A 14690-nucleotide genomic window follows, 5' to 3' on the forward strand; every position below is an offset into this window, starting at 1 on the left:
TGTCTCACAATGGGTGGTGCAGGAAGGATCAGGTTCCCTGCAGCCTCTTGAGCAAGAATAGTCACAGTTGCCACAGTGATCTCTCCAAACATTGCCCCAATGGGTTCGTCAGGGCCTAACACAACTGAGAATGTATCGTGCCATTCCCGGTCCTCATTGGGTAGAATCTCAACTTGAAAGAAGACATGATCCATACCTTCCAAAAGGAAAGGAGATTGGTCGGTTTATGTATGACAGGAAAAGAGATACTGGGGTTTACAAAACAATTAATTTTGATTCCCAAGTCTGACCGAATAGAACTGCAGTGCAGATTAAATGAGTGGGAGGAATGAAAAGAGTATGTAAAAAGAATAACTAACCAGGGTTGAACTGGAGCACCTCACTTTTGGGATTGTAATCCATGCCTGATTTAGCAGAGCCATCCCTGGTGCTGCAGTGAACCTCAGAGATCTGGTCACGGTCCCCCCTCCGGACCACCTTGATACTCAATATCTCAGTGCCCTCTGACCCAGACATATGTCGCACTTGATACATCTCATCTTCAAATTGAATTGTAGGAGCTACAAGAAACAAAAACAAGAATAATCCCTCCATCCAGTTGAGGGGCTGTTTCCTTTCTGCCACTGATTTCAGCAGTCAATAGCAACTGAATTACTCAGAGCGTAATCCTTGTTGAAGCCCTTTTACAAGGAGAGATATTAGTTATCAGTCAAATGTGCCATGTCCCAACAGAACACTGTGTATGTAATTACTTTGCCTTTAATATGTTTTATTGCCTTAGAATGTGCTCGGCAATGGAAATAAAGAGAAATGCTCCATTAAAAGTTCATCAGCTGGGCCCACAGAGCCCATCTACTTACCATCCTCTCCGTTGGTGATGGTGATGGTAGCCATGCTAGTCTTGCCCACCATTGCTCCAGACCAGTGGTCCCCCACAGGGCTCCCCAGGTGTACCCAGAATTCCTCTTTGGGCTCAAACACTGAGTCGTCACGGATCTGGATGGTGCAGTTTTTCACCTTGGAGGCAACAAAGTGGATGTAGGAAATCATTTGGAACTAAATAAGCCATAAACATTGGGGGGCATTTAGAAAATCTGCTTCAACATTACCTGAATTGTGCCATATCATATTTTAACTGAACATATGCCTCCATCTATTCATAGCTGTTTAAACTGTGAAATTTAAAAATTTGTCAATTTATTCAGCTGACTCAGTCCACTTAATAAAACTACATTCAGTAAATTTCACAAAGATGCAACAGCACAGTCCTTCCTGGGACTCTAAGTATTATCTTATTTGCCATTGTCTGCTGCACTGAGAACTGTGGTCTGGACATGGTTCAAATGCATGCAGAGTTTGAATATTCTCTGCCTGCTTATGTAAGTTTCCTCCAAGCACTCCAGTTTTCTCTCACAGTCCAAAGATTGTTTCAGGTGAATTGATCACTGTGTTGCCCTTGGTGTGTATGAGTGAATGACTTTGATTTCCCTGGAATGAACTAGCATCCCATCCACCATGTACCCTGCCTCAAACCTAGTTCTTCTGGGACCACCGTGACTCTGTACTGGAAAAGAGGTCATTGATAATGGATGGATGAATGGATGGATACTGCACTGCGGACTGTAACTTCACCCAATTAGCTTTAATAATGCTGGAGGTGGCTGTATAGCAGTTAGGGCTACAGAAATTGATATTTACCAATTTTTCCTACTTTGAAAACACCAGTTGGCATGTGTGTGAGATCAGAGCTGTACCTTTTCTCTACTGAAGAAGGTGATTCGGGATTCCTCAGCATTTCTCCTCTCTTCAAAGTCTACCCCTGCCCGTGCAGACAGAGTCTCTGTGTAGCAGCTGACAGATGATGGGAAAGTCAGGTCCCCAGTTCGGACAACAGGGATGTTCAGGACTCTGTCTGTCTCCTTCACCACATACACATCATTCTCAAACTGCATTCTGGGAACTAAGATGACATGGAAAAAACTGCTGTTTGACTTTCTTTAGAAAAGTAACAAAATTATGGTTGTAGGGGAAGTGTGGGTTTGCAACGTACTGTCTTGAAAGGTGTCTTCAATGATAACAGTTGCTTCAAAGGGCTCAGTGAGCTCTGCTCCTCGTGCCGAACTGAGGAAGACCACAAAGGACTCCTTGCCTTCAATGGAAGGTCGCTCTGGATCATCCAGAATTGTCACACTACAGGTCTGCAAACGACAAACAAAACATAGTATCAGATGCTTATATTCCAATATAAACCACACCAACAAAAACATCTCACATTTTTCTTTTGCCAGCTCCGCTTCTACTCCAGCATTTTACATTTAAATTTACATTTATTCATTTAACTGAAACTTTTTCCAAAGAAGCTTACAATGTTAAGTTGCTTAAAATTATTTACCTATTTAAACAGCTGCACAAATCCGACTGGAATAATTTTGGATGTTCTTTGCTCAAGGGTACTACAGTAGGAGGTGGGATCCAAACTTATAACTTCCACATACAAAGGCGACAGCTGTAACCACTGCTACACGCTGCCACTTCATTGCCACACTCTCTTAATAAAACAGCTTATATCTTTAGTTTGGAGAGGTTAACTTCAGTAATAGGGGGCTAACCTTTTGTGGGTTTCAGAATAGCCTTCCACTGCTAGGAGCAGACTAATATATGGACCACCAAGTGTTGAGATGCCTTATCCAAATACCAGAGTTGCCTGCTTCCTCTTGGAATATTATGAAGATGAACCCCCTAACCTGTTCCGTCTCCCCTGGCTTGAACTCCACCTTCTTGGAACTGGGGATATAGTCTGCTCCAGGCATGGCTGACCAGGGGTCTGAGGGTCTTGTAGCACACCACACAGAGGTCACTGAGGAGAGGTCGGTGCCCTGCCTCAAGACCGAAATCTCAATAGTGCCTGAGTGGAACAAATGTACAGTACTTAAGCCACAAAGTCTACTGTATGTATTATTCCATTGCTGATGACAGTCAAGGCATGCCAGAGAGAACTCTACCTGCATCCTCGCTGTATGAAAACGAGGCATTGGCCAGGAAAACAGTGGAGTCATCGTTAGGTCCGTCAATCACCACCCTGGCAACAGTCATCTCCCCAAGCCGTGCATTGTCTGAGGGATCCGACAGGACCAGCTGGAACTCCTCAGGGGGTTCCTTTTCCTCATCATCCACCAGCTCCACAGTACAGGTGGATGCCTTCACAGCTGGTCCAAACAACAACCGGTTCTCAGCACTCATTTCTCGAGGAAAGAAGTCTTGTGAGTTGTTTCCCTGGGCCGATCCGGGGACGGTGTGGCAGAGCACAGACACGGTGATGCTTGGGTCACCTGTAGAGCACATTTACATTATATTTACATTTACTCATTTAGCAGAATGTTTTCTCCAAAGCAACGTACATCTCAGAGAACAATACAAAGAGTGTATTACATAAACAGAAGGAAAGGTTTGGATGCAGACACGTGATTCTAGAGTACAGTTAGTTTGTCACAATCCACCTTATGAACCAGTATACATCACATGATTACCTGGATAAAGGTTTAGACATGAGATACAGGCCTGTCATGTCATGAAAATAAAGAGTTATTAAAAGTTGTTTTTATCAGTATCCATTTATACAACTACAAAGCTTCTAGAGCAGCAGGGAGCACAGCTGTTAAGAATGTGGAGGAGTAAACTGAAGGTTGCTGGTTCAAGCCCCTTTTCTCATCACAAGTGCAGTACACACACATTTTCAGAACCGCTTGCCCCATACAGGGTTGCAGGGAACAGGAGCCTACCCGGCAACACAGGGTGTAAGGCCGGAGGGGGAGGGGACACACCCAGGACGGGACGCCAGTCCGTCGCAAGGCACCCCAAGCGGGACTCAAACCCCAGACCCACCAGAGAGCAGGACTGCGGTCCAACCCACTGCGCCACCGCACCCCTTCCTGACAAGTGCAGTATTCTTAGGCAAAATAATCACTCCGAATTGCTGTAGTGAAATACCCACCTCTATAAAACTGTTAAATGCAAAGAAGGAACAGATTTCTCAAGGGACAAATAATTCTGCAAAGCTCAGACATAGCAAGTATATGACAACCACACCAGGGAACCAGAAAATAAACGAGTAACCTACTTACTTAAAAGTTACCCAGCTGTATAAAAGGCTAAATCATTGTAAGCTGCTTTGGAGAAAAGTGTCAACTAAAAGAATAAAGGCAATGTACATGGCATCTTATACCAACAGCAATGCGTAAGCAAATGTATTCAGAACATACACAAAACATTAAAGAGACTGTGTCCTCTTCTCATTGTACTGAAGCACCGTGAAAGAGCTCTGACTGCAATCCAGATAATGTTTGGAGTATTACCAAAGCAAAGGCAAAGGCTCTGATACCCTGGGCCACCAAACGGTATTAGAACAACACAGCATGAACTATGTTCTAACTCCTGTTCACCCTAGAACACTTACCCTTCCTCTCAACAGGTGCAAACAGGAAACCAGCTTTTTCGCTGATATGGTAAATGGCCTTGTCAAACTGCAGCATGGGTACATCCTCTGCGTCAACCACGTGGACCTTTGCACGAGTCGCTTCACCCAGCAAGGCATGGACAGGCTTGTCGAGCACCACGTAGAAGCTCTCAGTGTTCTCCAACATCTCATCATCCTTGATCGCTATAGTGCACACCATGGTATCCTCTCCTTCTTCAAACTGAAGCTGAAATAAGAGGGAAAATAAATTGCTCAACAGGCTGTTTGTCACCAGACACCATTTAATTGGTTTCTTTCCCAAAGGAAATGCAGCTTTTCTGTAGCCGGTTTCAGTAAAACTATTTCCTATTTATTAGGTTTGTGAGAAATAAGGAAACAATTAATGGTGACACAGTTGTTGTTTTGTTCTCCACTAACACTTTTGGAAATAACACTTTAGGGTGTCATCCACATGTCAAGTTATGAAATGAAGATATATAAATGATTTATGTGCTTTCTGCTGTCAGGCTAATTGGCTCATATGTCTTTGAGTGTCGCTCAGCTAAAAATGAGCTGAAGTTTGGTCGATATGCAGCTGGTGACAGCTATCTGGGCTAGGTCTTAAATTCAGAATTTCAAATGCTTTGCTGCTTGGATGCACCGATCGATATCGGAAATGATATAAGAGTAAATGAAGTGAAGTAGAGGGACAGCAGCACAGATGAAACAATATGGCTGTCACTCCAGAGGCCAGACGCTGATTGTTATTTACGATGAATAACCCGCATCTCTTCAGTGTCACACAATTCCATCAAGGGCTTTCTGAATTGATCTCAGTTGTTCAGAGTCATGAAGAGACCAGCTCAAATACGGCCTGACAGTCCAGCTGACCTCGAGGACAGCACCATTTTGGAAAAATTACCCGGTTTGGTATACTGCTACTTGTGTTTTTCTCCTCTGTGTTTGAAAAAGGGAGAAAAAAGGGGAATACACAGCATATGCGTGCATACGGATTCCTTCACAGCTGAACCATGCGCATGAGCAGAAGGCAAACATCACTATTCCACTGATGGCCTGTGGGTGGCAGAGAGACAGCACATCACACCTGCTCTGCGTATTCCACGTAATCCTGCTGCCCTGGGCTGATGTCCCCCTCAGAAGTGGAGGTGGCAGTACCCTGTTCCGTGTGGCACAGCACGGCAGCTCGGTGGTTAAGGTTCCCAGTTCTTCTCACTGTCACTGCCGCAATGCCCCCCAACTCACTCACATCGTAGCTACGGACATATGCCATCTCATATGAAGACATAATCACAGGCACAGTCATACAATCAATAAGCACACCATGTGAGCATCACAGTTCCAGGTATAATTTCTCCAAAGCAATATATTGTTAAATATTATTATATTAAGTTCTTATGTTACTTTTATTTATGTGAGCTTCTTACCCACAGTGAAATAAGTCCAAATTAAAGTAGCTAATATTTTAAATTCTCAGTGTTTAGAAAGTATCACACAGGCCAGAATCATAGGAATGACGCTTCTGTTCTAGCAATAACTGTACAGGTACCTTGTGTGCTCAAAGAAGATCAAAGACCACTGAATATGAAACACGTTGTCATTCACCATGTTGGACTGGTTGTCCCTAACGGAGAATGTAAAGCTGTCCATAGTCTCGTGGATAGCCTTCTCATTAAGGACGTAAGAAATCAGCCCGAGGTTGATATCATCTGCAAGGAGCACATTGTTAATGTGATGCCTGTAAAAGTATTACTGTAAAAAGTGTCTGAATAAGTTCTACAGCTGTATTCATTCGGGAATATTGGTTTAATCCAGAATTAATAATTCATAATAATGTATAATAATCATTAATAATGAACAATAAATTAATATTTCATGGCTTTTGCATGCAGGACTAGGAGACTAACTGGGACTTCAACCAGCAACCTTGAGATTACAGTACTTTTCCCAAAATTGTTATAGAATCTAATGCCTAATATAAATGGCTATAACACAATGACAACTGTTTAACTTTTTTTAGTTCATTTTTTGCAAATGATGTAATTGTAATAATTGTAATTGTGTTAATTGTAACCTTAACATTGTAAGTTGCTTTGGAGAGAAGTGTCAGCTAAATGAATATATGTAAATATAAATGTAATTGTTCCTGTGTAATTAAACAATCCAAGTGTACATATGTAAGGGTACGATAAAAGCTGCTCCCTAAGAAAGGTAAACCTACCTTGTGTGAAAGTACGAATACGAATGCTGGCACTCAGTCTGGATTCCAGGGAGCCATGCACTGGCTCAGCACTGACCTCATACACAATTTCTCTGTCTTCAGGATCTACTGAGAGGAGCTCCTTCTTCGAGATTACACTGGTGACCTTGGCACAAGAACTCATGTTACCATCATGCCAAGCACAGGGCTGTTTTATCAGGGTCCAAACTTAATGACCTTGTTGATATCCAGTTAGGGAGTATGTGTAGCACTGTCTAGTATCCTTGCTCTCAGTCACAGTCCCCATGGTCCCATCTCTAAGCACCACAGCACTTGATTTACCAACTAGGTGCTTATCCTTCTTGGTTCAAATGGTGAGGTCATTATTTATATAATCAGATAATGCCATGGGATGGTGGGATGGGGGGCCAAATATGAATATGTACAGCACATGTTCCCCATAAGTATTGTAACATGGCGCTCCTGCTCTAAATTTTCTTTGAAAGCAACATTTGGGAGTATGTTCTTCAGTCAGTTAAAGAAGCATAACATTTTGGCAGTTTTCCTTTAAAGGAACTTTGTTGGGGATGATGTACTCACTGTTTGCAATGGCAACGTTCAAATTAATGAATAGTTTCTACCACTCTGGGTGGCATGTAATAAATAATATAGCAATCCCGTGGGTACCTTATTATCTGTGTACTCCAGCCATTGCAAGCCCAAGTTGGCGACCACCCGTGGGGTACAATCCATCTCTGGAGCAGCATCAGCATCCTGGGAGGCAGCAGTATGCATCTAAAGCACAGGATGGAGAAAACTGATGGCAGGCAACCTCAGTGGGCCTGTGTATTTATATTAATTTTGACTTGAGATTGACTGCCAACCGCAGGTCCACAAATTGCACAAAAGACACCTTATTACATGGGTGTGATGTAATGCATCTTCATACTACAAAACTTCTAACACCATAAAGTGAGTTCCAGCGACCCTGACTGGCTAAAAGGAAGACATCGGAGATGCTCATTCTGCAGGATGATTTGTGACTAAGGTGCAATGGCCAGTAATGCCTAGTGGTTAGTATCCTGAGAGACTGGTATGTCATAACTCGACGACACTGCAAAGACACATTAATCCCACACACCATAAAAAACAGAGCAGAAACACCCTGGTAGAAAACAAATCACAAACTCATCTGAGTCATGCTTCTTGTGAAGAAGAAACTAATGACACTCAGGTCTGCAATGTATCTGCTATATGTCCATGTTTACAGTAACTGTTTAAGATCTGTGATTTGTCTTAGGTCAGAAAACATTGAATTAAATGTGTGCAGATAATGATTTCATACAAACGTATCTTACACCCCCCCCACCATTTCTCACACCTCCCTTGCTTTATACAATGCCATATCCAGGAGGCAGGAGGTTCAATGGTCACCATCATGATCATGGTGGATGTGATTCTGGGTAGGGTTACCCAGGTTGTTGAAACTTTCTTGCCCAACGGTGGCATTGTGAGGTTCCTTCAGTCATGATGGATTGACAAATACTAAAGTTTCTTTCTCAGGTAGGGATGCAGCTTCTTAAGCCTTTTTGCTACTAATTTACTTAACATTCATTTAGCTGATGCTTTTCTCTAAAGCAATTTACAATGTTAAGGTATTTACAGTTATTCACCCCTTTATACAGCTGGGTAATTTTACTGGAGCAATTTAGGGTAAGCACCTTGCTCAAGGGTACTGCAGCCAGAGATGGGAATTGAAGCTGTAATCTTTAGCTCCAAAGGCAGTAGCACTAACCACTATGCTACCAGCTCTCCCTACTTCTACTTTTCTATTGTATGCAAAGACTCTACCTCTGTTTCTTCACGCGTGGCTTTGAGCACAAGCTCTGGGGCAGTCTTCTTCACTCGTCTCCGGAGCTGTGTTTCTGAAATTGCATGCAGTGGTGCAGGGCCTTCTCTGGGCTGGGTGGTAACGTAAAACATCTAGATGACATGGGAAACGCAATGGAAACTGATGCTGTGCTTTCATTCTCACACCTTGGTCTTGGAGCTGACAGATCAGAAGACCCATTTTAGAAAAACCATCCTGTGGTGATCGGTCCACATCAGCAGAGAATACACATGCCTTGTATTTAGACTATATAATAAAAAAACGTAATGACAGAAATGTTATTGGCCTTAACACGTGCATGTGCTAAATGAATGTAATTGCTAACTTTCATTTTATAGCTCAGAGTAAAAAGACTGTAAAAGAAATGCACAGTTGCTATCATCAAGTAGAAGACTTTTGGATTAGGTGTAATTTTATTAACCCAAGCAGATAGTTCTCTAATGTTTTGCACATGCAGCCTTACCTCACTATGCCTGTCCCACAAGGTGTCCTTGTCATCTTGAGTGAAAGTAGGAATGTGTCTCCCTGAAATTAAGTCATAAATTACAGTATGAATGAAACTGTAAGACCGCATATAAGCTGCAGGAGATATATATACATACACACACACAACATATTTTAAATTTTATTTTATAGTTTTTATTTTAAAGCAAGGATGTGATTCATTTCAAAGTTTTAATTTTTAATATTGCTCAAAGCAAAAAATAAATTGAAATAAAAATTCTTACTAAGTATTTTTAATTTATTATAGCAATATCCAAGACCTTTACAGAAGCTAATGCTTAAATAAAGTAACTTTATATTGCTTTTATTGATTGCCACTTTGTAGTAAAAGTTTCCTTGGATTTATGAACAAATTGATTTACAAAACTGATGTCTAGTGGAAATTGTGGTCATAAGATGAAAAGCCAGTGCTCACATGAACAATTTAATAAATGACCTCATTAAAAATAGCAGTGAAATTTGTATTATTATTTTCCTGAATTCATAGCTGAAAAGTGGGAAACAATGTCTGTTAGTAACTGTCAAATCAAATTTTCACATTAATGCCAGTTTTCCTGTATATTTCTTGTTTTATTATGCATTACATTTTATAGTCTCTGTGACTTGAATAAATTAGTAACACATACAAGACATCTGGTAAAACTCGAGGGGTAGCATTTCATTTTAGAATACTGTTGGATGTTCTTGATGGAAGCAGTCTGAAAATATAAAGGCTCTTTATTTAGAAAAGTAAAAAGCTTCCTGTGAATACTGGAAGGTAAATACTGAAAAGAAGCGAAATGGAAAACCGATATAGACACAGCATGCAAACCAGGTAATAAACACACAGGTATTTGTTCTCAGAAAATAACAGCTGCTGAATAACGTGTCATTATAAAGAGAGGAACAATAGAGAAAGAGCTACAGAACTCATGTCCCCCGGGTACTTTTTTAACTTTACATCTGTCTTAAAGACTGCAGCAGATAGCAATGTAATTATGAAAAAACACACGTGGTCCTTCAGAACATGATGACCAAAAGAGCTCAAGGAAGCAAAATGCAATTAGAAGGAAAATGTATTGAATCCTGCTCTGCTTACAAGGAGGACTGGTTTACAGTCACAGATGTTTCTTCACACACACACACACACACACACACACACACACACACACACACACAGTGTATTTGCAATGATTGCTGCTGCAGCACTTAGTGGAACTTCCACTTTTCTCGTCAAGATAAATTATTTTGGGAGAGAGAATGTTAAAGTATGAAAGGAGACGTCACAAACTGGGCCTGTGAGAGATTTATTCATTTTACATTTGTGCAGATTAATTCTTAATGGAGTGTTCTGTGGAGTATAGTAGGTTAAAAATACTTTGAGAGTTACAGAGATTATCCTTTCCTGCAAGACTTTCAGAATACATTAAATAGACTATTTTACGCCTTTATACAGTTTTCTGCAAAACTGCAGAATCTTATTGTATTGGGGAATCCAAACAAGAAATGAACTCAGTGTAGATTGAAAAAAAAAAATACATGGGAGTCTCACGTGCTGCCATGTTATATATAGTTAAGAGAGATATGGATGTGGCATCAGTTTGTATCTTTTTTGGGCTTTTTACTAGCATGTAAAATAATAAACTTCACTTTAAAAGAATACTGACGTGATTAAAAGTGAACTGTGCTCATTTATGTAGCTGTGTCTGAGTTCTGGACAGATGCTGTTGCACAGCTCCATGGTTCTTAAAAAAGGTCAACTTTATTGCCACACCAGTAAATTAAAAATAAAATGATTTGCACGTTTGTGTTGCACTCTCCCTTTCAGTTGGTCTCTTTCTGCATTTTTGTTACTGTGCTGGTGCTAATAGCTCTCAGTACAATTGCAGACCCACCACCATAAGAGATCAAGGAGGGTTGAAGGCATCTTGTGGCTTTCTCCAAAAATAAACCGATCCAGAAGCAGAAAAATTAATAAAAGATAAATCAGCAGACCACATTGCTTTCGTCCATTGCTTAGGACTCTACGTTTTGTGCTTATTACTCAATTCTGCACACTGGCCTTGATATAGGTGATATAAATGATTTCAGATCAAACAAACAAAGAAACAAACAAACACAACAATGCTGGTATGTAGAACATTCTGCTTTTGTTATAACTGGGCCGCATAAGTTTGACTGCAGTTCTTTGGTGCTTTTCAAACACTTCGTCTGGTGGTTTTTGGCAACACTCTTCTGAAGCGTCTATGCTTTTCACTGAGATTAAGTTTCAAATAATGGTTCTGCCACTAACTGTGTGGTCTCCTCCAGTCTCTGTTAACTTTATTCTGTTTTTACAAAGTCACATCTTGAAATGTTAACTTCTAGAACTCTTATATCAGAGACATACTAGTAAGTGATACTCAAAAGGTTTTTCCTTTAGCTGTCTTTGTAGTTACATTTTAGTCACATCAAAATATGAGTTATTTACATGTGGTGTTTTTAATAATTTGTCCACCCCATGTAAGCGTCTTTCGCCATACTGAAATACAACTGACCCTTGAACAACGCACAGTGAAAAATCTGCATACAGTATAACTTCTGACTCCTCAAAAACTTAACTACTAAGCCGACTGTTGACCGGAAGCCTTACCGATAACATAAACACTTGATTAACATATATTCTGTATATGTGTTATATACTGTATTCTTACAATAAAGTAAGCTAGAGAAAAGAAAATGTTAAGAAAATCATAAGGAAGAGAAAGTACATTTATAGTGCTGTACTGTACGAACTGCTCATGCAGAGATTGTTAGCATCATCCTACAAACCGTGCAGAACCGCAGTTCTTTTGTGGACTGTAACTTCTTAAAACATTAACTTTTTCTAATAGATTTGTGTAATATTTATGTTAGTTAATGAGAAAATAGATCAAATATGTCAATATTTTATGTATTTTTGATGCACTGTATACTGTACTAGATATCATTTTTTTCTTTGGATTCTTGCCGAAAATCTCCAAAAAATCTTCCAGTACATTTATTGAAGAAAAAAAAAAAACGTATATAAGTGGACCCGCGCAGTTCAAACCTGTGCTGTTCAAGGGTCAACTGTACATATTTGCATGTCCATTTTTCCACACCTTTCTCATTCTGTATATTGTATACAAAAATGTTTTTCTAATAAATGTTCATATATTTTAAAATTTTGTTTTGACTGAGTTGCATTTAAGAAAATATTATTTCTGTTAGGCATCATTTCAAGTCTCCACAGTGATACATATTGTAATCTGTCTATATACAGCATGAGTGTGAGAGAAAAAGCAACACCTGGTGAGTCTATTCTGTGGAGGAGGCCCAGTTGGGTTTTCCTGACCACACGGTACACAAGCTCTTCTAGCAGGCTGTCCTGGTCAGTGGAAGACAGCTTCAGGTTTGTGGTCTTTCTCATCGACCACTTTTCCAGCATCAGCATTCCTTCATTCATCATCACGACGGTGAAGCTTGGGCTTTGAGCACAAATATTTGTGAGATGTGTCTGAACCTCCAGTAACCAAAAACTCAATCATGCTGACAGGACCTTACCCTGTAGCAATGTGCTTAGGATGAAAATCAAAATGAAATACATCCAATGCTTCTTCAAGTTATTCAGCAGCTACTACCAATTTTTCAGAGTGATGATGTGTGAGTTAATGTTTGCATATGGGAAAACTAGAACAGACAATTTTTAAAGATGTTCCACTGTTAAGACGGATCTGTATCTATTGGCTGAAAAAGAAGTATTTACCTACAATGTTCACTGATGGAGAGTTACTGGTCAATCCCTTTTTTGCATTCAGATTTGAATGTAGGATTTACCCCTTTTTTTCCCTTTTATGCTCATGTTCTACAAATCCTGAGAAAAATCCCAGTATCAAGCCATCATCATGCAAATGAACTGAACACTGTTAAATTTCTCTGTGATGAAAAGAGTTAAAACCAAACAAAATTCAGGTTAAAACTGTGTTACACAGATGAAGACAATGACCTATATGTTTGAGAACTGCTTAAGAGGATCTGGGGAGACGTGTCAGATAATTTCCTACATAAGCATTTTAGGCCAATTTATTGTGGAAAACGTGATTTCCAGCAGAAGCACTCAAACGTTTGACCGGTAGTGTAGTTCGGATTTTTATTCACACCTTTCACATGTTAATATATTATTTTTGACAGGGATTTTGCAGATCACAAACTGTCAGCTGAGTTGAGGTTATTAAGAAAGAAAAAACTGTTTTTGGATGATCTATGTGTGAACATATTTTAGTAGTACTAGAGAAGATGGTTATTGAACCTGCAGAAAGCTGAAGATTTCGGTTGACCTCCATTTCAGGGCTGTTGCTCTCTCTTGCTTGCGATGTGGTGCTGTTGTACAAGACATGACCCTCCTGCAGTGGCTTGGAGGAAAACCATCGTCTATGCTCCTTGCCTGCGTAAAACCAAAGGCAAAGTGTGAAACTCTAATTTCTGAATGATTCAAAATGTTGCTGACTTATTATTTAGGTAGCTTTAACTGAGTTGTTCATTCATATAACTGTAACAGAAGCCATTCATTGAACTTTTCAGCTGTAGATTAAATGGAACTTTTGTTGACAAATATCTTTCATACTGAGAATATTAAAAAAAGAGGCAGGTGTGGTAATGCTAATTAATTATTACCCCATTATTTGACTGCTGAGAAGGAGCAAATGAATTAATGTTGAGCTTAAATAAAGGATTGATTAAATTCCTTACTTGATCAAAGCCTAAAATTAATTACCCTAAAATTAATTGAAATCATAACTACTCTTTTCAATACTTATGAGGCAAAGAAAATATTGATTTCTCACTTTTTCATTTTATTCGCAATTATGAGCATTTTATGATGAAACCAAATTATGGTAAGTCCCGAAATAACACTTTATGTTAACATTGCTGTAACATGTAATTGTCCTTGACTGTGCTAGTGATTCAATCACTAGTACAATCAAGGACAATTAATTACAAGCTCTTTTGAACAAAAATTTTCACACAGGGATCTGCAAGAACCAGGACTGAGAGTTGCTGCAAAAGACCTTCCCACAAAATAAGTTATGAACCTCTTTCATGTTATTGATCCATGTCATGCTTGTGTATGGAAACCCTATGCATTTTCCAAGCTTCTGCTGGTTTGTAATATAACAAATCAATACGTTCCACATTCATTTAAAATTTAAAGAATGTGTACTAAACTCAGGAATTACAAAGGCGAAAAATAGAGCACTCTTGAAACACTTAATTAAAGAGCATATGTGACAATAAGATTAATGGCAAAGCAATGGCACAACTTAACACTCATGAGTTCCACCGTAAGATGAACTTGCAGCCTTATTAGAGCAGAAAATAGATACTCTGTGTTGGCAGACACGCTTAGGTAGGACAGTGACACATCTTTAGGGCACACCGGAAGATGACTGCTTGGCAACAGTGAAGATGAGATCTTTCCCTTTAGAATCCAGGTCCAGTGTGCTCAGGGAGGAGTTGGTGGTGACCTGCTTATGGTTCTTTTTCAAAAGCATGTTCTTCATGGAAATAACTGGGCCTCTGTCTTCCGTGGTCTGATTTAAATAAGTAAAGTAAAATAAAATAGCATGAAATTAAATACTGCAGTT

General features: G+C 39.8%; 1 protein-coding gene across 1 annotated transcript in view; it reads right to left on the reverse strand.

Moving 5' to 3' along the window:
- The window catches only part of LOC108925001 (extracellular matrix protein FRAS1-like), a 40508-nt gene that overhangs the window by 9583 nt on the left and 16235 nt on the right, over positions 1-14690 (reverse strand). The window contains exons 14-29 of the mRNA XM_018736695.2: positions 14483-14636; positions 13355-13489; positions 9026-9087; positions 8523-8654; positions 7359-7466; positions 6693-6837; positions 6021-6180; positions 5559-5727; positions 4454-4700; positions 3003-3329; positions 2745-2905; positions 2051-2198; positions 1755-1960; positions 861-1017; positions 360-560; positions 9-196 (exon numbers count right to left, since the gene is read on the reverse strand). Coding sequence (XP_018592211.2) covers positions 9-196; positions 360-560; positions 861-1017; positions 1755-1960; positions 2051-2198; positions 2745-2905; positions 3003-3329; positions 4454-4700; positions 5559-5727; positions 6021-6180; positions 6693-6837; positions 7359-7466; positions 8523-8654; positions 9026-9087; positions 13355-13489; positions 14483-14636 — 2700 coding nt within the window. The remainder of the gene's footprint in view (positions 1-8; positions 197-359; positions 561-860; positions 1018-1754; positions 1961-2050; positions 2199-2744; positions 2906-3002; positions 3330-4453; positions 4701-5558; positions 5728-6020; positions 6181-6692; positions 6838-7358; positions 7467-8522; positions 8655-9025; positions 9088-13354; positions 13490-14482; positions 14637-14690) is intronic.

Source organism: Scleropages formosus, chromosome 6, assembly GCF_900964775.1.
Source record: "Scleropages formosus chromosome 6, fSclFor1.1, whole genome shotgun sequence".
NCBI lineage: Eukaryota > Metazoa > Chordata > Actinopteri > Osteoglossiformes > Osteoglossidae > Scleropages > Scleropages formosus.